The sequence below is a fragment of the Ictalurus furcatus genome, chromosome 25 (assembly GCF_023375685.1).
Source record: "Ictalurus furcatus strain D&B chromosome 25, Billie_1.0, whole genome shotgun sequence".
NCBI lineage: Eukaryota > Metazoa > Chordata > Actinopteri > Siluriformes > Ictaluridae > Ictalurus > Ictalurus furcatus.
Window position 1 is genome coordinate 14,161,378 of NC_071279.1, and position 26,184 is coordinate 14,187,561.

The 26,184-nt window shown below is 38.0% G+C and overlaps 1 protein-coding gene across 2 annotated transcripts in view; it reads left to right on the forward strand.

Moving 5' to 3' along the window:
- The first annotated feature begins 1,622 nt into the window (after positions 1-1,622).
- The window catches only part of xrn2 (5'-3' exoribonuclease 2), a 28,903-nt gene continuing 4,341 nt past the window's right edge, over positions 1,623-26,184 (forward strand). The window contains exons 1-28 of one of the 2 annotated variants that reach the window (XM_053613940.1): positions 1,623-1,879; positions 4,569-4,696; positions 4,799-4,910; positions 6,825-6,936; positions 7,205-7,263; positions 8,097-8,186; positions 8,351-8,423; positions 8,888-8,938; positions 10,827-10,984; positions 11,070-11,144; positions 11,305-11,438; positions 11,971-12,028; positions 12,125-12,232; positions 12,381-12,425; positions 13,935-14,078; positions 14,286-14,330; positions 14,603-14,697; positions 15,217-15,352; positions 18,189-18,296; positions 18,456-18,545; positions 18,667-18,739; positions 18,846-18,929; positions 19,605-19,702; positions 19,935-20,014; positions 20,151-20,207; positions 21,042-21,110; positions 21,449-21,577; positions 23,127-23,275. In XM_053613940.1, coding sequence (XP_053469915.1) covers positions 1,805-1,879; positions 4,569-4,696; positions 4,799-4,910; positions 6,825-6,936; positions 7,205-7,263; positions 8,097-8,186; positions 8,351-8,423; positions 8,888-8,938; positions 10,827-10,984; positions 11,070-11,144; positions 11,305-11,438; positions 11,971-12,028; positions 12,125-12,232; positions 12,381-12,425; positions 13,935-14,078; positions 14,286-14,330; positions 14,603-14,697; positions 15,217-15,352; positions 18,189-18,296; positions 18,456-18,545; positions 18,667-18,739; positions 18,846-18,929; positions 19,605-19,702; positions 19,935-20,014; positions 20,151-20,207; positions 21,042-21,110; positions 21,449-21,577; positions 23,127-23,275 — 2,635 coding nt within the window. In that variant the 5' untranslated portion in view covers positions 1,623-1,804. Of the gene's footprint in view, positions 1,880-2,137; positions 2,608-4,568; positions 4,697-4,798; positions 4,911-6,824; positions 6,937-7,204; positions 7,264-8,096; positions 8,187-8,350; positions 8,424-8,887; positions 8,939-10,826; positions 10,985-11,069; positions 11,145-11,304; positions 11,439-11,970; positions 12,029-12,124; positions 12,233-12,380; positions 12,426-13,934; positions 14,079-14,285; positions 14,331-14,602; positions 14,698-15,216; positions 15,353-18,188; positions 18,297-18,455; positions 18,546-18,666; positions 18,740-18,845; positions 18,930-19,604; positions 19,703-19,934; positions 20,015-20,150; positions 20,208-21,041; positions 21,111-21,448; positions 21,578-23,126; positions 23,276-26,184 lie in introns of those variants that run through there. The other variant, XM_053613941.1, reaches the window with a different exon arrangement.

Here is a 26,184-nt window from a genome sequence, read left to right on the forward strand (position 1 = left end):
ATGTGGTATATTTGACATTTTCAAAAGGTAAAAACAAAAATTAACAACCCAACGTGATGGGTTAGTTTAGCCCAAAATGTGTTCTGTCCTATATTTACCCAGCCATTGGGCTAAAAATAACCTAATTTGGGTTGTTTTTAACACAGTGTTTTTTAGAGTATATACATTAAACACAATAGTTCCACCTTTTCTCTCAGATAATAATAAACTACTAACTACTAATAATTCCACTAAGAAAAATCATTCTCATAAAAATATCTTCCTTTAAGTGATACATTTTTTTCATAATTAATGAGAAATATATTTTTGTAATAAATGCAAATAATTCTGCTGTCTGATATGATTTCATCTGCTTGGAGCTTTCTGAACGCATGACTGATTTCCTGCTCCAGAATGGTCTCACATGGACATCCTAAATATTTGCACTTCCCAAACTACACTACAGCACTGCACTACAGTTTCTGCCCAACACTCAACCTTGCTTCAGTGGATATTCTCACCTGGATAGTAGATTTATAACAAAGAACTGCTGCTGTAATCATAAAGACTGTCCTGCGCTCATCCCAGGACTCTTAGTCACAATCTGCTCATACTGAACATCCTTTCAACACACTTAGTACTGACTGTCTTTACTCTTCTACACCTGTATACTGTAATGATTTATAATCACACTGTCCAATGTTGCAGATGTTACAATGTTACAGTCAAGGTTTCTTCCTCATGTCTAATCAGGGAGTTTTCTTTGCCATTCTTGCTTCTACATCTTAATCTAGATAAGCCTAAAGATGAATGTAAATATATTTTGCAATGAACATTGATCAAGCATAGTTTAAGCTTTTTGTTGTAATTATTATTATTAGTAGTAGTAGTAGTAGTAGTAGTAGTAGTAGTATTGTTGTTGTGGTTAATATTTATCATTTTGATTTCATTTTATTTTAAGACATTGAGAATTGGGATTTAATTTTTGAGTCAATTAATAATATGGAGCCACTTGATATTAATTTTTTAAATACTCAGCCCCACAAGCTGATTCTGTACTCTCACCTTCTGTGTAGAAACTCCTTAAAGTTTCTCTCAGCACATGTTTAGGTTTAAGAAAGAAGCTTTTAATTGTAAGACAAAATTCTGAAATAATTTTATTTGTATAGTCCACTGTACACACAGTACAGCCACCTCACAGCTCCAGTGTTTGCGTGGGTTTGCATGTGTTTCCTCTGTGTCCTCCAGTTTCATCCCACTGTCCAAACACAACACAGGTGTACTGGTTACGCTAAATTGCCCCTAGCTGTGAATGTGTGTTTATGCATGGTGCACTGTGATGTATTGTGTGAATTCTCCTGCCTTGTCCAATGTTTCTGGGATAGGCTCCGGCTCCACCTCAACCCTGACCGGAATCAAATAGTTACTGAAGATGAGTGAATGAATAAACTTTTGAGAAAAAAATTAATTAAAAAACGGTTTATGCTTGTGCTTGTTTTATTTATTACTTGTGGTTAAATCATGGAAAACAATCAAACGTGAGTCTAAACCCTCTGCTCCAGAAACGAAATGTTTGTATTATTATTTGTATTGTTACTATTTCCGCCTGTAGGGGGCGCTCATTTATTTCCCTAGACTTCCAAAAAGTCATCATAAACCCGGAAATGAATCTTGGCTATGCTATAAACGTAGACGACGCGCTAATATAATAATCGTGTTGTCATTTATTTGTAGTAACGCTAGCATTTTTTTCTGCTAGCGTATTTCAGTCTTGTTAGTTGTTTTTAAAACTCGCTTGTTTTTTAAAGCCGTATTTTAACTGAAGATGGGTGTCCCTGCTTTTTTCCGTTGGCTGAGTCGGAAGTATCCGTCCATAATTGTACACTGCGTGGAGGAGAAGGTATGCTAACATGCTAAACAAGCTAGCTAGCTAAACACAGAGCCCCGAGTTGAGTTTACAGTTTCGCACCAAATGCTAATTAGCATGAATAAAATCGGAATAGTTGGCAAAATAGAGTCGCTATCTTTTGGAACGTGTAGATGATTAGCCGTTACTGTTATTCTATAATAATAATAATAATAATAATAATAATGGGATTGTGACTGTGTAACGGTTGTTTAACGTAAATATATAAGCGGCACCGTGAACAGAGACTTTTAACTTTAAAGTTTTGTTTTAGTTCACATGTAATGTGCTCTCTATTAGGTTAACTAGTGCTAATTAGTACACTAAGCAGTGTTGCTGTTTTCAGGGGAAATTGGTTAATGCATGCTCAAAAACCCGCTAGAAGTCTCCAGGTGACGTTACGGGATAATTTGCATATTCAACGAGTTATTTGCATATCAGAACGTCTTACTTGAGAAGATTTTCTGAAGACACTTGAAATAGAATAGAATAGTGTTTTGTCATTAAAGAAAACAATAATGGACTTATCACAACAAACTAACAATTTGTAATAGTAAGTAGTCAGAGAATTGTTAGGAAGAAAATCAGTGAAAATGGATGGAATAATAAAATATTATTGCTAGAATTATAGCCAGGAAGACCGTGTATTTGTACAGGGCTTCCATAGTGCATTATTCCTGACTGAAGGCGAGTGGAACATGGCACTAAACTGCAGTGGAAAAGTAAGCTCAGAAAAGTAAAGCGAGTCGTACCGTGCAGTGGAAACTTGGCTAAAGTCATGGAGTTATCAACACTGAATATAACTGCACGTGTTCAGACCTAGGCTGCGTCCCAAATGCCTGTCAGTTATGCTGCATCCCAGTTTGCCTATTATCCGTCCTAAATATTATCACAGAATAGAATTAGTGAGTCCTAAATCATAGTATGTTGAAGTTTTGTGACGGTTTGCTTCGCCGAATTCAACTTGCAATCATGGCAGATGAGTGCAACATCGGTGATGCGCGTGTTTTTGAGAGTTGTAAATGAAATGTGGCAAAATAAATCAAGGGAATGGTAAATGAAGTTGCATAGTATAAATTATATAAGGAAGAAAAGTGGAAATGCAGCGAGGAATTTGTTTACGGTGACCGTCTATGTAACTAGACAACAACGTTCTCATGTGTTGCGTGACTTGTTCGTATGTCCCAGTACTTGCATACTTTTTCTACACACTAGTCCCTCCAGGATTTCGAGATTGTAGAAATTAACGCATAATCAAGCAAATGCTGCAATATTCGGAGGAGTTAATTTTTTATTTATTTATTTATTTTTTAAATTACCAAAGATTTTCATTTTTATGATTTGTGTAACCATGTCTTCCTTCTCCCTAGATAAGCACACTAAGTAGGGTATAAAACTCGCCATTTCCTGTCACTATAGATCTGTGTCAAGAGGAAAGCTGTTTTCTTCCTTTATTCTTAACTTAATCTGATGGTGTCTTGGTACTCTTGTTAATGAAGGGCAGGGGTTTCATTTAAGATAATACTCGGACATCTTTCCTTTTTGAACCTTTGTCCACTGCATCTCCGATAACTGACATTTGCCGAGGAACAGAAAACTTATTGTAATGGAAGTCTAAGGGCAGTTAATGTATAAAATTGATGACTATATTGCATGTATTCAAATCTACAGACATTTCGCTTATAATACTTGCTGTATTTCACTCACAATAAAGATCTTTGGGATGAAACTGGCATGAGAGAAAGTCTGATGCAACTTTCCAATACTGGAACAAGACAATAAAATGAAATTGAGATTTCTGTACTAGATTGCTAAACGTTCTACGTGTGTTTTCCTTATTATTATTATTATTATTATTATTATTATTATTATTATTATTATTATAATCGTCTTTAGACATGAAGTGAGTTTTGTGTAAACTTGTATTAAAAATTTTGTGGTAACCAATCAGCATGTTCAGCGCCCAAGTCCCACCCCTCAAAGTTCCTAAAGTCCCAAGTAGGGACTTCTCGAGGGGGAAGTATTTTACCCGGAACTTAATGTAGACCCTGGTCCCTGTGGGGGAAACAGAGTACCTCCAAAAGTCCATAGTTCCTGGGGAAAGTTCCTGTGGTGGAAACGTGGCTAAACTCAAGGGTGGACATGTCAGTAACCCTTCCCCCCCATGGTGGCCGGCGGATAAGGCAGTGCAGTTCAGTGGCGTGATGCACCTCGAATTGTGGTGCATGCCTATCGTTCTGAATCTCACCCCTACCGCACTACTCGCATTTTCCTAGGTGCAGTCTCTGTGTAGCATGATTTTAACTAAGCTGATTGATTGATGTGTACAAATAACAGACAATCTTTTCAAAATCAATAAGAGACAGGGCTGTAGAAACATTAAAGACAATTAAATATATCGGAAGAAAATAAGGACACTAACCAGACACGAGTAATGTAAATGCCACAGCTCGTAGCCAAAACCCTTGCTGGTAAAAGCATGCTACAGCAGAACTTTTTTTAGAAGAGGATACTCATGTGCATTAATACAGACTAAAGGAAGCATAAGTATATGATTATCCTCTTATCCTATATTAGTGTAGTGTACATTTATGAAGACTATGAGGCTTTGTTCCACTGTTGCTGACTTTCTGTCGCACACTGAAATCGAGGAATCTACATTTGCCTCTTGGTTTTCTTGCAGTCTAAAGAGTGCAATGGTGTCCGGATACCTGTTGATACGACTAAACCCAACCCAAACGAGGTGGAGTTTGATAACCTGTATTTGGACATGAATGGAATTATCCACCCTTGCACACACCCCGAGGACAAGTGAGTATTTTACTCTGACTGAAAGTTAAAGCCATGGGTTTTTTTGGAGACTTTTACTGACGTCTGTGGGTTTTTGTTTGTTTGTTTTTGTTTTTTCTCCAGGCCTGCACCCAAGAATGAGGATGAAATGATGGTTGCAATTTTTGAGTACATTGACCGGCTCTTCAACATCGTTCGTCCAAGAAGAGTTCTTTACATGGCAATCGATGGTGTTGTAAGTAATCGGGCTCAGCATTTGGCCCTTCAGAGTTCACACAGCTGTTTCATGTGTTTAATCAAACTGTGTTTGAACCAATTTGAAATTGGGTGTCAGTAATTAAACATAAATGAGTCCAGAATGCTATCTTAGAATGTGTAGATTAAGGGGCTGTTTACACGACATCGTTTTCAACTAAAAATGGAAAGCTTTTTATGCGGTTTATGGCCTGAAAACGCAAACTTCTGAAAACTGGATTTAAAGTGCAATAGTCTGAAAACGATGCCATTATCGTCTCCGTGTAAACATACAAAAACGAGAATTTCTGAAAATGACGTCATGCGCACCCGTATTACGTGTTCAGTCTATAGGCATGCGTGCAAGTACTTCAAAACAATGCGTGAGACTTTCAAAACTAGAATGGCGGAGTAGAGGACTGTGTTTGTGCTGCTCAGGATTTTGAGTTTGTTGACTCTTTACTGCATCGCTACTACGACCAGCGGAGACACGTTACATATGCTATATTATTAACCCACATCTACACAAACAAGGGGTTTTCAAAAGCTTGTAATTATGTTTTGGAGTATCTGTATACTTTTATCGTTAATAAAATATAGAAAGCAGACTGACTGCCAGTGCCTCACTATTCGATTTGTATTTGCAGATTTTGTTCCATTTTGGTACAATGACTGTCTATTGTTGTTGTTATTATTTCTATTACTTAAAGATGCACTATTTAGATTTTTTTTTTTCTCAATATTTAAAAATGATCGAGCTTTGTTAACAGAATTCTGACCTGGAGCAGAAGAAAAACTAAAAGATGCGGTTGAAGACAGAAAAATCCATTTCACATTGAAAATAATCTTTATGCATGTTTCATGTACATTAGGGATGTCTCAGCATTTATTAACCAAGAAAAATAAGCCAAATCTATGCTTGACAAGCGTGAGTTTTCACAGTTCCTTATGATGGTGAATAATTTTCCAAGTCTAACGCTCGAGATTCTAAGTAATTGAAGGCAGACCTTTTTTTTTCATTTCTTTTTTTTTTGGTACTCCATGTAGATCATAAACCACTGAAATCGTTTGAGAAATGTAAACGTTATTGTGCTTTTTATCCAGAAAACCACAGCTTTCCCGTTAACTTGTTTGTTTACTGGGCCCGGATCAATATGGCGGACACGTTGACGTGAATGCTTAAGTGTGAAAGTTCGTAGTGTTTCTTTACAATGTGACCTTGCCACCTACTGGCCTGGCATGCATAATACCGTGTTTTTAGTCTTTTTGCGGATCTGCGTGAACAGGATGGTTTCAACAACGTTGTGGACTGTATGTGAAACTTTTTTTTTTTCAAAAACACAAAGGAAAAACTTTTCCGTTTTTAGTACATCGTTGTCATGTAAATGTACCGTAAGAGAACTGGATGAAAGAAAAAAGCTAAAACTTGACTGAAATAACAGTAGATTGGATTAAAAATGTCAACACTCCATGAGTTCCTGGGTCGCCCTCCCTCTATTCATCGCCTAATGAGGAGAAAACTTGAGTATCATCATAATGAACAGCACAACTTGGTGCTTGTGGTTGGATAATTGTGGATTGGGGCCTTTTATATTTGGGTGTTTGTTTTGTTGTGGTGGGTTTGGGGTCATCCCAGATCCAAATAATTTTGATTTTAACTTGATGGTAAAGTCTCTGTCTGTGGTAATATTTTTAAAACCGATTTGTTAGGTTTGCACTTAGCCTTTTAGTATTTTACCAAAACAATTTATATGTGCACTTTATTACCTTTAGGCTCTGTTATGTCTTGCAGCATATTTCATGGCGAGCAACACATCTGGGAATGTTTTTTGTTGTCTTTTTTTTTTTTTTTTGTGAACACATGAAGTGTGTATTGTGCCCATCTGTGATGGTGTGTGGGACGTCTTTCCTTCAGGCTCCTCGTGCCAAAATGAACCAGCAGCGATCCAGACGATTCCGCGCCTCCAAAGAAGGAGTGGAGCTCGCTGAAGAGAAAAAGAAAATGAGGGAGGAAGTTTTTCAGAGAGGTACGGGCCTAGTTTCCTCACCACTGTAGCCTGGCTGCCTTTTTTATATTTTTGTAGCATCCTTATTGATGTTCTTCAGTTAGTGTGTAGTGTTCTTATGGTCATTCTTTATTTGTATTACAGTTGTATGTTAAAAATGTAGTCGGGGAGAGAATTAGTTTTATGAATATGATAAATGTGGGTTTTTTATTTTTTTGTTTGTTTTTTTTTTTTTGTTTTTTTGTTTTTTTTAAAAAGATAATATAATAGTGCTTTTCATTTTCACAAGGTGGTTACCTGCCCCCTGATGAAATAAAAGAGAGGTTTGACAGCAACTGCATCACTCCGGTGAGTCAGTAGTGTTGCGTCTTACAGCATCATGCAAATAAAAATAAATAACTAATTATTAATAATAATAAAGTAATAGCTCATTGAGAGAAATCTAGATAAGCAGCACTGTGCAAATATGCTTATGTACTTGTGTACTGTAGTACAGTGACTAATAGTGCAGATATGCTGATGCACATGTCCAATAAATATTAACCAAAAAGCTGTGCAAAGTGTTGTAAACCAATGCAGTGACAGACAATAATTAACTCTGGTCCCTAAGGGGAAGATGATTGGGTAATTGGACATGGCTTTCCACCTGATTTCTTATTAGGTGTTATTCTGTTGGCAGATTTATCATTTCTATGCTAGACCTCTTTCTCTGTTGTGTCTGTGTCCACTTAAATACTCCACTTTGTTTGCTATATCAGTGTTTCTGAAAATTCCATGCTGTTGATGGCTCCAGTGCAGCAGCATGGGTAATGGTCAACGGTCTTTAGCGCAGATACACTCTCATGCTCAGCCAAGCACAGGTCAAGCACAGAGCAGTGCAGCTGTGAAAATTGGAGGGAGGATAGCTTCTTTGTTTAAAATTGGGGTAATTCTGGTCTTGTAAAGATGAATTGGATTTATTGATTTTTCTGCTGTTAAATACACCTACATATTTTCTGCTGAGTTTAACGCTTGAATCCCTTTTGTATCACAACGAATACTGACGATGAAAATGCTGGTGTAGTAAAGAAAATGTATATATAAAATATACTAATTATAAAAAATGTATTTTAATTTTTTCTATTCCTTTGAGTATTGCTAATAAAACTAATCTGAGAAATGTTTTGTGTTTTCATGTGAAGGGCACAGAGTTCATGGACAACTTGGCCAAATGTTTGCGCTACTACGTTGCAGACAGACTGAGCAATGATCCTGGATGGCGGAATGTCACAGTAGGTCATACAGCGCTTTTTGTATTCAGGCTTTAATACTATGCTTTTAGCTCCTGTTTTTATAACATGCATTTTATATAAGCCTTTATACATTCTTCTACAGAATTAAATGAAAGATTTGGCAGTCATGTGCGTGGGCTAAACTGGATTCCATTGATTTTCAGGTCTTTCTCTCTGATGCTAGTGTTCCCGGAGAAGGTGAACATAAGATCATGGATTTCATCAGGAGACAGCGAGGTATTTTTTATATATATATATATGTGTATGTATGTATGTATGTATGTATGTTTTTTATACGTAACCATGGTCATTCTGGGAAGATCAGTAACGGAATGTAATGGACCCCCCAAGCAAACACTTCTGTCCCATAATGCACCTTGTAGCAGAAGGGGAGGGGCTTGAACCAGACAACAGGCGGAGTTGACATGGCTGCCGTTTAGTTGTTAATGAACTGTACTTTAAATAAAAAAAAATATTACAGGTAGCATGGCAAATCAGTTAAGGTTGTACTGATTGCATTTTAAAAGTTGTTTCTTAGTAAATGGTAAAACTCTTGCACATAAAGCCACTTAACATATCCTCTACATTGTAATTTCTTATAACTGTTTATAGTAAACATTCCCTGTAGTTTTGCTTTGCTGTGTTGTTCATTCAAGCTTTAGTCAAATATTGTTGTTTTTTTCCCTTCTCTCTTTGCTCAGGTCAGCCCAATCATGACCCTAATACACACCACTGTCTCTGTGGTGCTGATGGTAAGTGACTGTTAATTCATTTGTTTTATTCCTTTAACTATAACATTTGTCAGAGCTTTAGCTCTATACAGTCATGCATTGAACCAAAGCTGTGTCTGTGCCTGTTATACTGGACAGAAATGGCTGTAATAAGCTTGTTGGCGCTTGAGAGGACTGAACCATCTAGTAATGCTTGGAACCTTTTATGAATAGGCGCAATTAGCAGGCATGCAATATAACTACAAGGACTGTAGCAATCACTGGTGTATGATGCCCCTGGGGGACAAAGGAGAAAAAATATTGCTTAGTTAGGGTTGAAAGGAACTTGGGGTGTGTCTTCCTTTGAGCAGCTCTAGAGTGTCCCTGTTGCCACTGTGCAATGTAAGAACTGTATTTAGTCATGTGAAAAAATAAGTAGACCCCATGGAATTGTTGGCTTTTTTGACACATTTGGACAAGCAAACGTTTGATCATCACATCCGGGGTTTGAACAGGCCATTCCATAACCCTCCATTTTCTTTTTGAGCCCTTCCTTTGTGGATTGGCTAGTGTGCTTAGGATCATGATCCTGTTGAAAGGTCCACTTTCTGTTCAACTTCAACTTTCGGACAAGTGGCCTCACATTATCCCCAGGCACTGTTTGATATGATGCAGAATTCATAGTTGAGTCATTTGAATGAAAGCTGTTCAGTCCCTGAGGTAGTGAAGCAACCCCAAGCCATAACGTTTCCACCACCGTGCTTCACAGTTGGTATGAGGTGCTTCTCCTGAAAAGCTGTCTCTGGTCTGCTATTCCTGTGGCCAATTAACTCTATCTTTTGATAGAGTCTGTCCAGAGCACATTGCTCCAAAAGGCCTGGTCTTTGCCTATGTGCTCATTTGCCAAACTGTAGTCTTGCAAAGGCTTTTTCCTGGAACAATCCATTGCCAGACTCGTAGGCATGCACAACCTTTTTTTCTAAAGGCCTTGCAGTCTGTTTAGATCTTGGCATGGTGACTCCACACACCTCAATAGCAAAGGGAACACCAGACACTAGATATGAGAGGGGTATAAATAACCAGTTCCACCTGCACTCCCTAAGCAGGTTCTAATCAACGGCACCCAATTTTGAACACCTGACTTCTAATTTTATGGATTTGAAAGTGTGATAAATGTAGGGGTGTACTTACTTTTTTGTGATCTGTTTTTTTAATTATTATTTTATTTTATCTTTTATTTTTTTTATTGTAATTTAATTTAAATTGTGAAAATTACTTCAAAATGTCAAATTTGTGTCCTTTGCTAGTATATCACCTTTATTAATAGGCACTGTTTCAAAGAGGATCAAAGGTTTGCTTTTCCAAATGGGTCACAAAAAAAGCCAACAATTACCATGGGGTGTACTTATTTTTTCATATGACTGTATTACGTGCATTTGTGACCCATAATTAGGATCAGTGAATTGGTTTTATATACAGTAAATTGAGTAATAGGATAAAGTTGCAGTTAAATGGATCCAGCCATCTTTGTGTATGCCCTGATTCAGTCCACACTGAATTTGACTGAACAAAAGACTAAATGTGGAAGAAATTAATTTAGCCAATCAGTCAGGGTCTTCATGAAGGGGAGGATTTTAATTTCATGATAACCAAACCCACAGAGAAGAAAAGTAATTGAAATGGCGAAACTACTGGCAAGCAGAGGCATGTACTCTGTCAGCGTACAGTGACACAATTTGCAAACCTGGACTTTTACCATTGCTTTTAAGTGCTTTGTTTATTTTTTCCTCTCTGGGTATCTTCCTAATTTTGCCTTGGCAATTTTTGCATATAACTTTATAACTTTCAGCTTTGTGTTTTGTTTGTGTTTTTTTTTTTTTTTGTTTTTTGTTTTTGTTTTTTTTAATAAGCTGAATCTTCTTGTCACTAGCTGATCTTATTATGTTGGGTCTGGCAACACACGAGCCCAACTTCACCATCATCCGAGAAGAATTCAAGCCTAACAAACCCAGACCATGTGCACTGTGTGGACAGATTGGACATGAAATTAAAGAGTGCCAGGGTGTGGCCAGGGAGAAGAAAGGAGAGGTAATACAATAAATAAGTCTCTGTACTTCAAAAGCGGTCATTTATTCAAATAATCTGGTGACTTTATTAAATCTGTCTCCCCCAGCATGATGAGTTTGCTGACACAGTGCCAGTATCCGAGCAGGAGTTTATCTTCATTCGTTTGTGCGTACTACGTGAGGTACGTATCCATCTCCACCACACACACACACACACACACACACACACACACACACAGAGAGAAGATTACACAGCATGAGCAGTGCAGCTTCAGACAATGTTGCTCATTTCTCCTTGAGCCGTTATCACTGCTGTGGTTGAAGGTTGTTGTTTCTCTGCAGTATCTGGAGCGAGAGTTAACCATGGCCAGCCTGCCTTTCCCCTTTAACTTCGAGAGGAGTGTTGATGACTGGGTTTTCATGTGCTTCTTTGTGGGAAATGATTTTCTGCCCCATTTGCCCTCTCTAGAAATCAGGTACATCAAGACAACCTTTCTATCAACCTTTTTATTTATTTATTTATTTATTTATTACACTAGTATTAAGAAATAAGGTGGGATTCACTATATTTTCCAGATTTGTTAATGTGCAGAATGCAATTTCTGTCATCTTAAGGGAAAATATACAGTATGCATCACCTAATTTTTTATGTACATAATGTTTTACACCATAAATGTTTGAGCCCCAAAACAGGCTCATTTTTTCACAATTAATCTTTTAGTAACAAACACTCCTTTTGCTAACAATGACGATCACTAGTGGCTTGTGGCAACTGCTGGAACTGAAAAGTCTGGAGAATTTGGTGAAATCGGTTATTTCTTATCAGGTTTTATATAGTTGTTATATAAATGCACTCCCATTGGAGAGCATTATCTAGAAGACGTCTTGTATGTATTTGATGCGATTAGAACAATGCAGTTTCAGTTCTTACACCTTCCATTGTATAAGAATGTGTTGCTGCTTAATCTTCCTCAAATTCCCATCCTGATTTGCACGTGCTGCTTTCAGAGAGGGCGCCATCGACCGGCTTGTGGGTATTTACAAAGATGTTGTGCACAAGACTGGGGTAATAAATGCTTTTCCATTATATTTCAGAACCATTATCATGCCAGGCCTAATAGCCTGAGAGAGAAATGCTTTTAAACTGGTGCTTTTTCTGCAGGGATACCTCACAGAACATGGTTTTGTCAACCTGGAGCGAGTGGAGCTTATCATGCAGGCTGTGGGGGTTGCTGAGGACAACATATTCAAGAAGCGCAAAGAGGATGAGGTACAGCATTCTGCTTTGATGAAGGAAAATAATCAATGATTTCAACAGCTCATCCCCAAGTGTTTTACTCCTTGCTTAACACGGACACGTGTTCTCATGTTCTGTTTGTTTGAGTGGTTATGTGAGGGCTCACTTTTGTTTCTTGTAGGAAAATTTCAAAAGGAGATCAAAGGAAAAGAAGAAACGAATGAAGGTGAGTGGAATTAATTTTTATTTATTTATTTATTTTTATTTTTAAATATGTCACTTTTTGATACGATGCACATGTTCGTTATAGTCCTCTTAGACACAACACATGTCCAATGTAGTTTCTCTTTGATATCTCTTATGTGGTGGAATTTGCTCTTGTGTTGCCCTTGTGTTTATCATTAGTGTCTTCTTTCTACTGGTTTATTCTGTCATAAATGACCTTTTTTTTTTAATGTAGTTTTCTAAATCGGTGCCAATTTCCAAACTTTTAGTTCCAATGTCCTTCATTGCTTTTAAATTTTCCATCCTGCTGTTACTTCACTGTATTAATGTTTTAAATTAGTCATGTCCAAAGGTGTTGGCATGTTGGAGAATAATAAGAATAGAATAGTAATTTTTTTCTCCTTTGATTTAAAATCTTGGATATTTTAAAATTCACATGGAATGGTTGATTTTGTTTCTCTTTAAGTCTCTATCTTTGTATCTAAACTGTGTTTTATAGTGAGCTTAGACGTAGATATTTTCCCTTATTAATCTCAAATAGCCAAAATGAAACGGGCTACGCTCAACCCATCTCATTAAGCTATATACCCATCTCATTAAGCTTCTGTGCTAGTATCTCATATTGTACTACTAATATAATAAACACTGTATCGGCATTAGCCGGTTTAATTTCCCAAGCAGGTTTTTTGCTTGGGTCATCAATATATGAAGACCTATAAATCTTTTTCGAGTGAAAACTTCCCGCAGTTTTAACATTCTTGTGTGGTTTTTTGTATTTTATTTTTTTTATGCCCTTTTGTCATCATTATTAAAAGTTCTATCTTTGCAAAGTAATTTTATTCTGTGGTGCTTGTGTGGGTAGTGCATTCACAGAGCAAAGAGCAAGCACAAAGCCAATGTGAAGTCTATTGAATAATAAAATTCCACTCATTTTAGTGCTTTTTTTTTTTTTTTTTTTTTTTTTTTTCCAGAAAGAGGAGAAAACGGCTCAGTCTTTTGTTTCCATCAGTCTTGCTTTCATGCATTGCCTTGAGGTTCACCTCGTTAACTTTTGTTTCCCACTTGTTATCATTTCAGTGAGAATCCTGTGTGTTGGACGTTAAATCATTTGCCCGGTTTCTTACATCTTAATAGTGTTTAATGTCATTTGTAATAATCGGGATGAATGAGACTGTGTGCAGCATGATTTGCTGGAATAGCTGCTACTGCTGTCCTTAAGAGATTCAGTAGTGTATTACGCTGTGCACAAAACTGAGGCCTGTGAAGTTTTACATTAATAATGCATGGTTTGTTGGCGGCCATAAACGTTGCACATGTAATCCTTTGTTTAGTGATGGGTATATGTATAAAATCAATTGCTTCTGCCCATTTTTTTAAGCATACACGATTATAACTGATTACAAAGCCCATCATTTAACTGGATAGCAGGGAAAGTTGCACTGAGCCCAACAGAGCTGGTGTTTATAATTGTGTGTGTGTGTGTGTGTGTGTGTGTGTGTGTGTGTGTTAGGCAGAACGGGGTCCGGCATTTGTCACAGGAGGTCAGTTTGCCCCTCGTGCATTGGGAGGACGAGACCGACCGATGCCTGTACACAACGCTCGCCATACGGCCTATGATATGAGGATGCAGGGCAGTAACTACCAGCAGAACAAAGTACGTCCGTGAGCTCACACTGGAGCTACTTTACAGTGCAGGTTTCCATTCACACTCCGTTGTGCGTACATCAAACTAGTGGTGACCTCCTGAATTATTTTAAACCCTGGTTTGTCATTTTAAATCTGTATTATTAATTTATCATGTTGGGTATTTTTTTCCATTTTTATTGGTTGCCCTTCTCTTCCCCCCTCACCAAACCTGCAGGATGCTGCCAGTTCTTTAAAAGCCATGTTGAGAAATGGTGGAAAGGCAAGTATAAACAAATTTTTCCTTTTTATCTGCAGGATTAATTTTGTCCAGCTGTTAGTGAAAGGTGTCTCTCAAATTTATTTAGTCTATAATTACAATTATCCTGTTACATGCAGTTTATTATCTAATCTTTTAGACGGTGCAATATATTTGTAACTATGAAACAACTGTGTTTTTCCAATAATTCAAATCGGCATCAACATGCATCTTGATCTTTTAACACTACTCAACATCACATAGCTAAAGACGTTTTGCTGTTAATTTCGCCTCAGGATCCTGCAGGGCCGAGCGACAGTACAGACCTGCACGGTTTAAAGAGGAAAGCAGAAGACAGCGACAGCGAGCCAGAGCCTGAAGATAACGTCAGGTGATGATCTGATTGGAGCCCACCATTACAACTCATTAATCCCCCTCGTTCTCCCCCTCCTGCTCAACTCTGGTTGTGGCCTCTTCTATAAGTGCCAGTGATTAATATGGAAAGGGGAATATGCGCTGAATATTCCTTTGTGATGCACTTGTCAAAACTGTTAAATCCGTTGGGCTAAATTGGTATTCATAGCAGTATTTCTTGCCCCACTGGGGACGCGTTGAGGATCGACTCGACAGATGCCGCTCATCCTTGATTACATGAGTGGAGCGCTGCTGCATTTCTAGAGTCCACCAAATTTGTGTTCCTGGGCCAGCAGAAATATTTATGAGGGTGCGAATATGCATGAAAGAAGCATGATGTGTTTTGACGCACAAAACCAGCCCAGCTGAGTTAATGAAAATAAATTAATTCAGTTTTGTCCCCAATATAATTATTCTATTGATCATTGACTTGGTTTTGAGCCTGGTTTCTTTGCGTGTGGGTTGTGTAGCTGTTTAATTTTGTCGTGTTTGTTAGGTTGTGGGAGGCAGGATGGAAGCAGCGGTATTACAAAACCAAATTTGACGTGGATGAGACTGATGATGAATTTCGTAAAAAGGTGGTCAAGGCTTATGTGGAGGGCCTTTGCTGGGTTCTTAGATACTACTACCAGGTAGGTGACAGAATATGAACCCTCTATGATGAATACTGCTCTAACCCTTGTCTTGCTTGCTGCACTTCCATTAATCGCCATACAAATTTTCTTTAAAAAACATTTTGCAGAGTGCAGGGGAAAAAAAATAACGACGCATCATGTACAAGTTTCTTTATACCCAAGTGTAACTGTAACTGTGCTGTAACTCAGATCATTGGTTTATATTAATGCACACCTACGTCATCACTTGAAAGTAATATCATGACCATCTTTGGTACTGCTGTCAATAACAACCTCGCTGGCCACTGTAGATTGTAGGTAGCGGTGTGCTTTGTGTAAGTGGGTGGTAATGGGAGTGTGGATTCAAGGAGGAAAAATTGGTGCAACTATGTTTTTACTTTGACATAGTAAATGAGTGCTCCAGTCTTGACTAATATTGACTAATGCACTTTTAATGCTGAAATGGAGCTGTGCAATGACAAATATAATATAAAATAATAATGTGATAAATTGGTAAAATAAGATCAGGTATACAATTTTGTTTTAATACTCTGATTCCAAGTATCTCTTTTGATGTTAGTTTCTTCCTGTTTTGTGTTTTTTAAAATTGCTAAGTTATGATTTTGTAAAAATATATTTAAGAATTATTTTCAGTGTGTAGAGAATGACTTTTTTCCAAAACAAAATGCAGCTCTATTTTGTTAGCAGTTTTAGCAAACCTGCATACTGCAATGCATATCATGCATCATAGAAATGTCTAAGTATTGTGATGAGATATCAGAGATTTGTCCCTCGCCTCGCCAGCCACTTTTATAAAGCAGCGTTCGTCTTGAACTATCCTGGTGTGACCATGGAAGTTTCAATGATATTGGTACCAAGGTTACAATACTGGTGATGTACCACATTTATTATAAGACAGGAGTTAAATGCCAGCTGTATGCATTATATAATTATGACCTGGAGAAGTCCCACCTACAGGGCTAATAATGCATGCAGTGGACAGAAAATTGCCAACCTGATGCTCTATTTCATCCCTCTTTGTTTGATTTAATAAATAAACAAGCTATCACTGTATTGTACCATGAGACGACATTTGTTTCCCATTAATATCGAGGCATACATTGCCTCCAATCTGTCTGTTCACCTCTTATCATATTATAATGCCTTTTCTGTTTGCCTTGTCCTTCAAAGACGGTATAATGTATGCCGTTATAAATGCAGGTCTTGATCTTTAGCTGTAAATTGAATAATTATTTGCGTGCCATCTCCAGCAGATCCTGGTTTGATTAGGATTCTGGCTGAGGGATTTATGTGCAGTAAATAGGAGCTCATGTACATGCTCTGGCTTGTTTGCCTCCACATGCTTCACTCCCATGAGTCTGACTGAATAGATTTATTTCGAGCTCTCACAATTGCCGGAGATGCTTCTGCTGCCCTCTGTCACACATTCATGCTTTTGTTACAGGATCTCACACGAGACGCACACACACATGCGCGCACACACACAAGACACACAGAGAACCGAAAGGTGTATGAAGGACATTTTGAGGAGTAAATATAGGGTAAATATTCACATGGCTTATTTTTAACCTTGCAAACGTGGGGGTTTAGGAGGTTGTATACTTGAGAACCATGAGTTCATTGGTACTTCACGTGATGATAAATTATGCATAGAAACAAAATCACAATGAGTTTTAGGATGTGCAGCAGTGTAAGAATTTTATTTTGTCTGCCGCTGAGAGCAAATCGGCAGACAATTCCAGATTGCAGTCTTATACCTTCTGTAATATGACCAGTGAAAATAAACCTAGGTAATACATTATGGCTAAATTAATGTTGGTAAAGCTTTCGGTATAACCTGTTGGAAAAGAGATATAGCACCTTTTTCTTTATGATGATGCTCCAAGAAACACACTTCTTCCGATTCTTCTACTGAAACCAAACGCAGAACAATAAGACTGAGACCATGCTTAAAACCACTGGTCAGAAAAGCAATGCTTCCAACAGGTTTATCTTGGAGTACCATGCACAGGTCTAGCTTACAGACATGTTATAGTCGTGTGACTTCTTAATAATGAAGTATAGCTTAGAACAGGCACTTATAATAAAGGTAAAAAAAAGTTTGTATTAGGGATGTGACTGTGAAAATTTTCACACTGGTCAATCAAGGCATGACAGACAGGTTCATTATTATTCTTAATGGAAAAACACAACTGCAAAATAGTACAGTGGCAAACTCACTTATCTTGATCATAGAACTTTTTAAACCAAATTTTCCACCATCATCTTGTCAGTCGGCTCGCCTCACTCTCGTCACGTGATAAATGAAGTTTGACTCCTGCTGTTCTTCACTGCGACTCTGTTCAATTCAGCATGAACCGAAGGAATCGAACGCTTTCGGTTTTTAATCATTGCGTCCGCTTTCTAACTGAACTAAATGATTTTCATTACTATGAAAAGGCAAACCGTCAGGGGGAGGCTTTGCTGTGGTGGGCAAGTGATGTAATCAGTGTGCGGCGCTAACACCGTGAACACAAACTATCGCCGCAAGCCTTGTTTGTATTAAAATGAGGTTAATGTAGGTTTTGTGTGACCACCATGCGTACATTGTAAGACCCTCCCAGTCCTGTGATTTATACATGGATCACGTCGATGCAAATCAATTGCAATTTAGACGTTCTCCGGTTAAATTTACTTATGGCTGGTGTCAAACATTTTGCCCCAACTGAATTGTACTTTGTCGGACACCACGGAAACAAACATTTCTAGGCATACAAACACACTAACTGAATATTTTGTGTGTTTTCAAAATAAACTTTATGCATAGTTTTTTAACCTCCTGACTCTTTTACAGGGCTGTGCGTCCTGGAAGTGGTACTTTCCGTTCCACTATGCGCCGTTTGCATCCGACTTCAAAGACATCAAGGACATGTTCACAGATTTCGAAAAAGGCACCAAGCCAGTAGGTGGAACTGGAAAACATGTAGTTTTTACTGTGCCTTTTGTCAAAATATGAATGTGCTTCAGTAAATCCCTGTCGAGTCACGTCTGCCTGATGGGATACTAAAAACAAAAAAGCTACAATAACGGTTTTGTGCACGGCTACATTTTTGCTTTTCAGTTCAAACCTCTAGAGCAGCTGATGGGAGTGTTTCCTGCTGCCAGTGGGAACTTCCTGCCTCCGACATGGCGGGAACTGATGTCAGACCCGGTGAGGCCACTTTAAATATAATGCTTATATAGTTTCATGATGTCATGTAAAACACTGAAGCTGTTCAGTGTTGTAGCTTTTTGTATGGACTTTAAGCATTGTGTAATCTGTGTTTAAACAGGACTCCCCCATCATCGACTTCTATCCTGAAGACTTTGCGATTGATTTGAATGGAAAGAAGTTCGCCTGGCAGGGTAAGCACAGTTTCATACACAATCCACTGTTGTCTCTCCAAATTATTTTGTTTAAAATTATTTATTTATTTAAACCATGCTGTTGATGATGCTCTTGTTATTAAAGGTGTTGCTTTGTTGCCATTTGTTGATGAGCGCAGGCTGCGGGCAGCCTTGGAAAAGGTCTATCCTGACTTAACTCCAGATGAAGGTGAATGTTGAGACTTTCATTTTCAGTAGTAAAGCCAAGCATTGTGATTTCAGGGGTGCACAAATCATGAATTCTTTAACTAGTCCGAGTTAAGGTTCCCATGTTTTGGATGCCCTGAAAACCTGATTAACAAGGCTTAAAAAAGGTCACTAATGCAATGTAACAAATGATTGTGAGCTAGTTAAGTAAGTAATACAGACCAAGACAAGTACATCAATTCTCACTTGGGGGAGGAGTCATTGGGTTAAACTGATCTTATAGAACGATTTTCATCCAATAGTCAGATGGATTTTTTTCTTTCTTTCTTTCTTTCTTTCTTTCTTTTATATATAAACAGCTAGTAACCTGGTCCCCTAATCTTTTTCATGCTTCTGATTTGTCTGTCCATGGTGTTTAGTCATAAACTTATTGCTTGTTTTGGACTTGTGGTTGAAAATTATAAAGAATTGAATTGCTTAAGAAAAGTGATTTTTAAAATGCGATGGACTCCTTTTGTGTCAATCGAGCACGAGTTATTCATGCATGTTGATGCACCTGACAATTGTGACCAGGTCTCGGTTGCAAATGGAAATTCATGGTCACTAGCTCTCACTTGAATAAAAGGTTACATTTATGATCTAATAAATCAGGAAATCTAAATTGTATTTACCTAATGTGCTCTTGTTTCCCTTTCAGTCAGAAGGAATAGTTTGGGCAGCGATGTGGTTTTTGTCTCGAAATCCCACCCTCTGTGTGACTTCATCAAGGAACTCTATAGATCAGAATCTTACGAGGTATGAAATGTTCTCTGTCGACCAAAATCTGAACTAAAACTAACAGTCTTAAGAATGAATGTACAATGGAAAATTTTCCTGAAGGGGTGGAGGCTCCATGAAAATCTTGAAAGCCAGTACAAAACCATTCCGTCATGTCTGTGGAAGCTGTATACCTGTGGTGGCCCTTCGATCATTTAGGCTTTATATCACTTTCAATCCTGAACCCATGTTTGTCTGAACCTTCACTCAGGGCACTGGGATTCCTCCAGAGCTGTGCTTTGGGATCCAAGGTGCATTATCACTTGATGAAGATCCTATTCTACCAGATAAGTAAGGAACAGGTGCTTTATCCTCAATTCAACACTTCCTTTTTTTTTTTTGTTTTTGTTTTGCTATTATCTATGGACTCTTAATCTGAGCAATGTGCATCAAATCTAATAATTTTTTTTCTGTTGTCTTTTCTCAGACCTGTAGAATCTCCGATCCCTATGCTGAGGGATATTCCATGCAGCAGTGCAGTTCTGTAAGCTGTGCTTTTCTTCCTTTCTCTTTATTTATTTATTTATTTATTTATTTATTTATTGAAAAATAAATAAATCTGCTAGACTGCACTCACCTAAACACATATTAAGCGTTTTTATCCGTCCAGATGTTCAGTTGCATTTTTACCGTATCCAATCAAATGTGAAACTAGCTCCTTAAAGTATTCCGTCACATTTGTGCAATTTTACTCTTGTACCAAATGATCTAAGGCACATTTGTGGTCCAAATTTTACTTGCTTCTATGAAATTCCCCCCCCCTGATGATTACTGCTTCTTTGTGAACGTCTAATGTTTAGTTGTTCGTTACCTATTCTTTTCACACCACAAGGGACCCCCTGTAAACTACATTAACCTCTTCGCCAAATGATAGCAAAGTGTGCATTAAAAATCACTGGGTCCACTGGTGGTCCTAGGGCCCTAAGTGACCCCTTTTTGTTTATTAAAAAAAAAAAAAAAAAAGGCCCTCACAAACTCAGTCCTATCCACACCGCTCGTCTTGCATAGAATAATTTCCAGATTGCACTCAAACTATCCGTCGTGATTTAGCTGTTTTAATCCGCTGAATTGAATTGGTTGGAATGAAAGTCACAGCCACATCAGCTTTGAATATGATGTGTACGTGAGTAAGATTGAACACCCCAGGTCTAAAATGTGCAATTTATCTGAATGACTTGTCAGTTTTCGTCTATTGTTAAGGATTGCAAACCAATAAGTCTAATCTTTCATGTTCTTTCCTAGGGAATTCAAGTTTAAAAGGGGGAAAAAAAAAATTGTGCACTGATTCCACAGATCTAATCAAGTGTTTGTTTTTCAGAATTAAGTTCAAGGATCCACAGTATGAAGACAATTATGTGTTCAAAGCAGTCATCCTTCCTGGGGCAAAGTATGTACAGACTCCCTCATCTTTAATTAGAAACTATGAAAACTTGCCTAAAATTACTGCAATCTAGACCATCTCTTCCTTATTGAAACTAGATGGTGGTGATTTATGTAAAGTCAGTTTTTGTATTAATCTTATAGTAGTTGTATTTAATATTGTGTTACACTCAACTATATTAATGGATTATTAGCCCAATTCTGTACATCATTATGAATTTGTACCATATTTCTACCAGGCTATTGAGTGGTTGTTGCAGATAGCAAACCAAAAATGGCTGGCTGTTTTTGAGTAAGGTAATTACACAACCCCCCTGTCCTTTTGGTAAATATCTTTGCTTACAGGATTCCCCAAAAAGTGTTGAAGCCTGGTGACTGGGAGAGGTCTAATAGACAACCATGGAGACCCCAACTGGGCTTTAATCACAACCGCCAGCAAATGCACCTGGACCAGTCTGCCTTCAGGACGCTGGGGTAGGTGTCGGGCTCTACAACATATTTCATAACTTGTTTGTTTATAAATCCCTATATGTAAGGAATAAAGCAGGGTGGTCATAGGAAAATCATTTTCAATAACAGCACGGCTCTGATGGCAATGCTGGCTTTAATTTGTAATTCAAACTTATTCAAATAACTGTTTCTATAGTAACCACTCATTCACAGGGACTTGTGATTTTGGAAGATGGCCTACATAATCAAAGTCTGATAAACAGGTTTTTCAAAATGTTATGTAACATGGTTGATATGGTGACGTTTTCTGTTATGAAACTAACATTTATGGAGAACTTTTGTGTGTTTTCCGGTTTCTTTAACTTTAAGGGGGGGGAGATGCTTTTAACTATGCAACTGTTTATATATTTGCTAAACAAATATAACTGGAGCTAACTAGAATTAACTCTTGGAGGTGCTACAACACATAATATAAACGGTTAATAAGCATATTGTATTTATTAATAAAAGTTGTATTTGTTGTCAGTATTGCTGTGGTCTAAGAGGAGTAAGCAGACATGCTGTTATAAGAAAATAAGTCTGCTTCTCATAGGCCACATCACACCACTCTGTTCTGTGCACATTATTCCTTACATACCACAATAATTTGCCAGCAGTAACCTTTTTTTTATTAATTAAGTTTAGACAGAACTTCAGTATTGCGGAGAACCCCAAAGCCCACAACAAAGACTTACTCGTGGGGGGGAAAATTTACTTGTCTCTAACTTGCTGTATGCTTTCACTGGAGACGCCTTCAAAAATATGTTCAACGTCTCAACTTCTTAACCATATCAAAAGTTACTTTATTAAATAAATAAATGCACTTACAGTTCTCCGTACAAGTCTCTGTGAATGAATTGTTACTATATAAATGTTAACATATTGGAGTGAGTGCGATAATGTAAACCTGTGATTTGCCTTGTAGCTGCACTTAGTCTTCGTGCACTTCGCTCTGTATAAAAATTAATAGCAAATGAAAAATTCACATTTTGCGACCATGGCTTTTTAATGAAATCGTAGCAATAGTGGTATACCGGTAGCAGACTGATGTGTAGGGGTTTGGTAGTTGGTGGTCATGTTTGCATTCATATGTAGAGGAGGAGCATTTGATTTAAGGTTGATTATTGGTTCAGAGCTGTTTGACAGAGTCATTTCCGTGGCAATAGAACAAGGTCTTTTACGCTGGTAAAGCATGATCGTTGTCAGGTTCAGCACTGTTTCAGAGAAAACTAGAACAGCTGCTTAAAAACTTAACTGAACATCTGGCAGATTCATCAGGCCTGGGTGTGAAATGATGAATTATGCATCACTTCATGCAGCCGTGGTTTGGGCAGGTTTTTTGCTCGCCTAAGCCTTAATCTCTTAATGAAGGCAGTCGTTGGGTTTGATTAGACCAAGCAAACAGGTGCTCAGACTTTTATAGTGGAACAAGGAGCCAGAGTTTTAATTCCTGATGGGAGTTTGCGTTTGGAAGGTCACGTATGCATGCTTGTTGAGCTGTTGTTTTTTTTGTTGTTTGTTTTTTCCCTATCAGCCATCATATCAGCAGTCCTCAACAAGGTGGTCAACATGGCCCCAGGCCCCCTCGAGTCGCACCAACCATGGGCGGGCAATACAGCAATGCCCCGCCCCCCAGTACATATCACCAAGGGAACTATCGTCCACCTCTTCGAGACCACCAGCGTGAGTTACACACACTTTCTCTTCACATGGAACAGTATATTTAGGTCACATTCTTAAGTCAAAATGCTGTATATGTAATTGCTTTAATGTTAAAATAATAGGCCAAAAACAGTATGGCCCTAAATATCTGCATAAATATGACCTAAAATATCATCAGATTTTCACACTAGTCCTAAAAGTAGATGGAGAACCAAATTAAACAAATGAGACAAAAGTATTATACTTGGTCATTTATTGAGGAAAATGATCCAATATGACACATCTGTGAGTGGCAAAATTGTGTGAACCTCTTGGATTAGCAGTTAATTTGAATGTGAAATTAGTCAGGTGTTTTCAATCAATGGGATGACAGTTGGGTGTCAGTGAGCAAAATGTGCAGTGGGTCCCCAGGACCAGGATTGAAAACCCCTGGTATAGTCAATTGCCTAATACCTCATACAGCATCCTTCAAGTGAAATTTAAGTATTATAATTATTATTTATTATTATATAGGTTAACGTGGCCGATGGGGTATTGTAATGATCGCATCCTTGTGTTGTGATTCTGTTCACATAATGTTCTACTGTTACATAACTCTGAATTCTGAGTAGTACTTGGTCGTAGTGTCTGAGAAATTGCCACAATGTCCAAGCGTGCCGTTAAGTCACCTGGCTTTGTCCCAGAGGAAGCAGAGTGTGACTCGAGCACAGAAACGGGCACCGCTCTGTTCGCTTCTCTGTGCTCACTTTGATGTATGATTTGCAAGTTGATGAATAATCTCATCTGGTGGCTGATCTATTCTGTGCAAGCCGAGGTCATCCTTCTAGCACTTAATGCAAATGTAGTCATGTTGAGTTGAAGGTGTATATAGAGGCCTACGTCTTTCCTTGACCTTTTATTTCTGCTTCTCGTCACTAACTACTGAATGCACCATCCACCACATTTTATTATGGCATAGCAGTTGAAGGGGCTCCTGTTAATTTTTTTTGGGTGTGTATCTGATGCAGGGAATGGTTGGATTTGTTGGAAGTGATATGGCAGTTTGATTTACCTATTTAAAGTAGCACTATTCTAAATTTTGTGAATTAACAAGTTGTACGTTTGTACAACGCAATGGATGTGCGCATGATATAAAATATAAAAACAATGCCATGCAAAACCTCACAACTCGGATACTAGTATCTTAGGTGGAAATAAAGACATGATCAGGAGAGGTTGAGGACTATGGTTACACAGAATTGTCCCCATATGAGTGTTGATTTATTTTTATTAGTTGTCATTAATGCATTTAACGTTTAAATAACTGGCTTGTCTGTCTTAACCCCCCCCCCCCCCCATTTATTTATTTATTATTCTATCCCCCTCCCCACAGGAGCATCAGATTTTACACATTCAAAATGTGGATTATTTTCAGATACCAAACAGAGGCTTTTAAGTATGTGTTTCTCTCAAGCCTTGACCTCCAACTTAATTCTTAGGTCAGGGCTTTAAGCTTCCTCACTTCTGAGAGCAGCCATTATCTTTACGTGAACCATCGTTGCATACAGCGGGTGTGTGGGGGATGCGCTGGCTCTGATGGAGCATGTTTGAGTAGTGGCATGAGAGCGGTAAAAACCTAGTTAACGTTCCCTTTTCACTGGACCATCACCTCCTGTGGAGCCTGCTCAATGTAAAGTTTGAGACGGATCGCTGGCGTTTACTGACTTTAATTGAAGCAGCTGTTGGTAAAGTTGCGAATTAGTCAGTAGATTCAGTCATGAGCTGATAATGTTCTGCTAATATTAGCATTATTTATTGTTACTGTGTTGAATATTTTTCATAAATCTTTTTCACCTTATAAAAGCAAAGACAGTTGATGTATAGGGTTTTTTTTATTTTAATTATTGGATTATAAAGCTGATGCAAATTTCTAACATCAGGGTGCAGGGCATTTTCCTCAATGATTTCTTGAGGAATTTCCCTGAGATGCTTTTTAAACAGTATTAAAGGAGTTCACACCGATGCTGTACACTTATCGTCTGCTTTTCTGAATATTTCATTCCAAGTCATCAGTTTGAGAAAATAAATAAATAAATAAATGTCCTTTTTTGTGAAAATGTTAGTTTTCTAATGGAAGAAATTATGTTGACACAATTATATTTTTGTCTACAACACTGATTTCAATCATTTAGTTCAGATCAGAAGGTTTTTAAGAAAAACATTTGTCAAGTCTCTCTCTCTCTCTCTCTCTCTCTCTCTCTCTCTCTCTCTCTCTCTCTCTCTCTCTCTCTCAATAAATAAATAAATAAATATAAAATGTGTGTACGTCTCCACCATTACTCTCAATAACAAGTAGATGATCACATATGTCTCTTCGTTCAGTATCTCCATATCTATTCCATCATCTCATTATCTATGACTAGGTGAGAATGGGGCATCCCCATGTATTGTGGGAAATAAATGACCAGTTTAGATGAGCTCTCTTCACTTCACTGCTTCTGTTGATGAGCATTCCTGTCCCTTTCAATGAATCAGCAGTCAGACCCTGAGAAATGTGAAACTTTTATACGGTGTACAACTGAGACTAGAACTGGTCTTTCCATCATGTGGGTCTAATTAAAAACCAGGCAGTATGTCAGTATTTACAAGATATGCATTGGGACAGTGTAATCCCTGTGTTAAGTTAATGAGAAGACAGTTTACAGAGGATTGCTGGTGTAATCCTATTTGTCACCTGGTGTTCAGATCCTTTCTGCTCCTCTGTCCTAAGACTAGTCTGGGTTTATTATGGATGAATTGATTATAACGCTGTCTTTAGGATGTATATAGAGCTCTGCTGAGTGGGGGGGGGCAAGATAATTGGGCTAAAAGTGGGTGGTCCCTTTTGTTTTTCCTCTTTCTGGTCAGTGTGTATATATATGAAGCCGTGAGAATTGAATGCCACCTTTGCT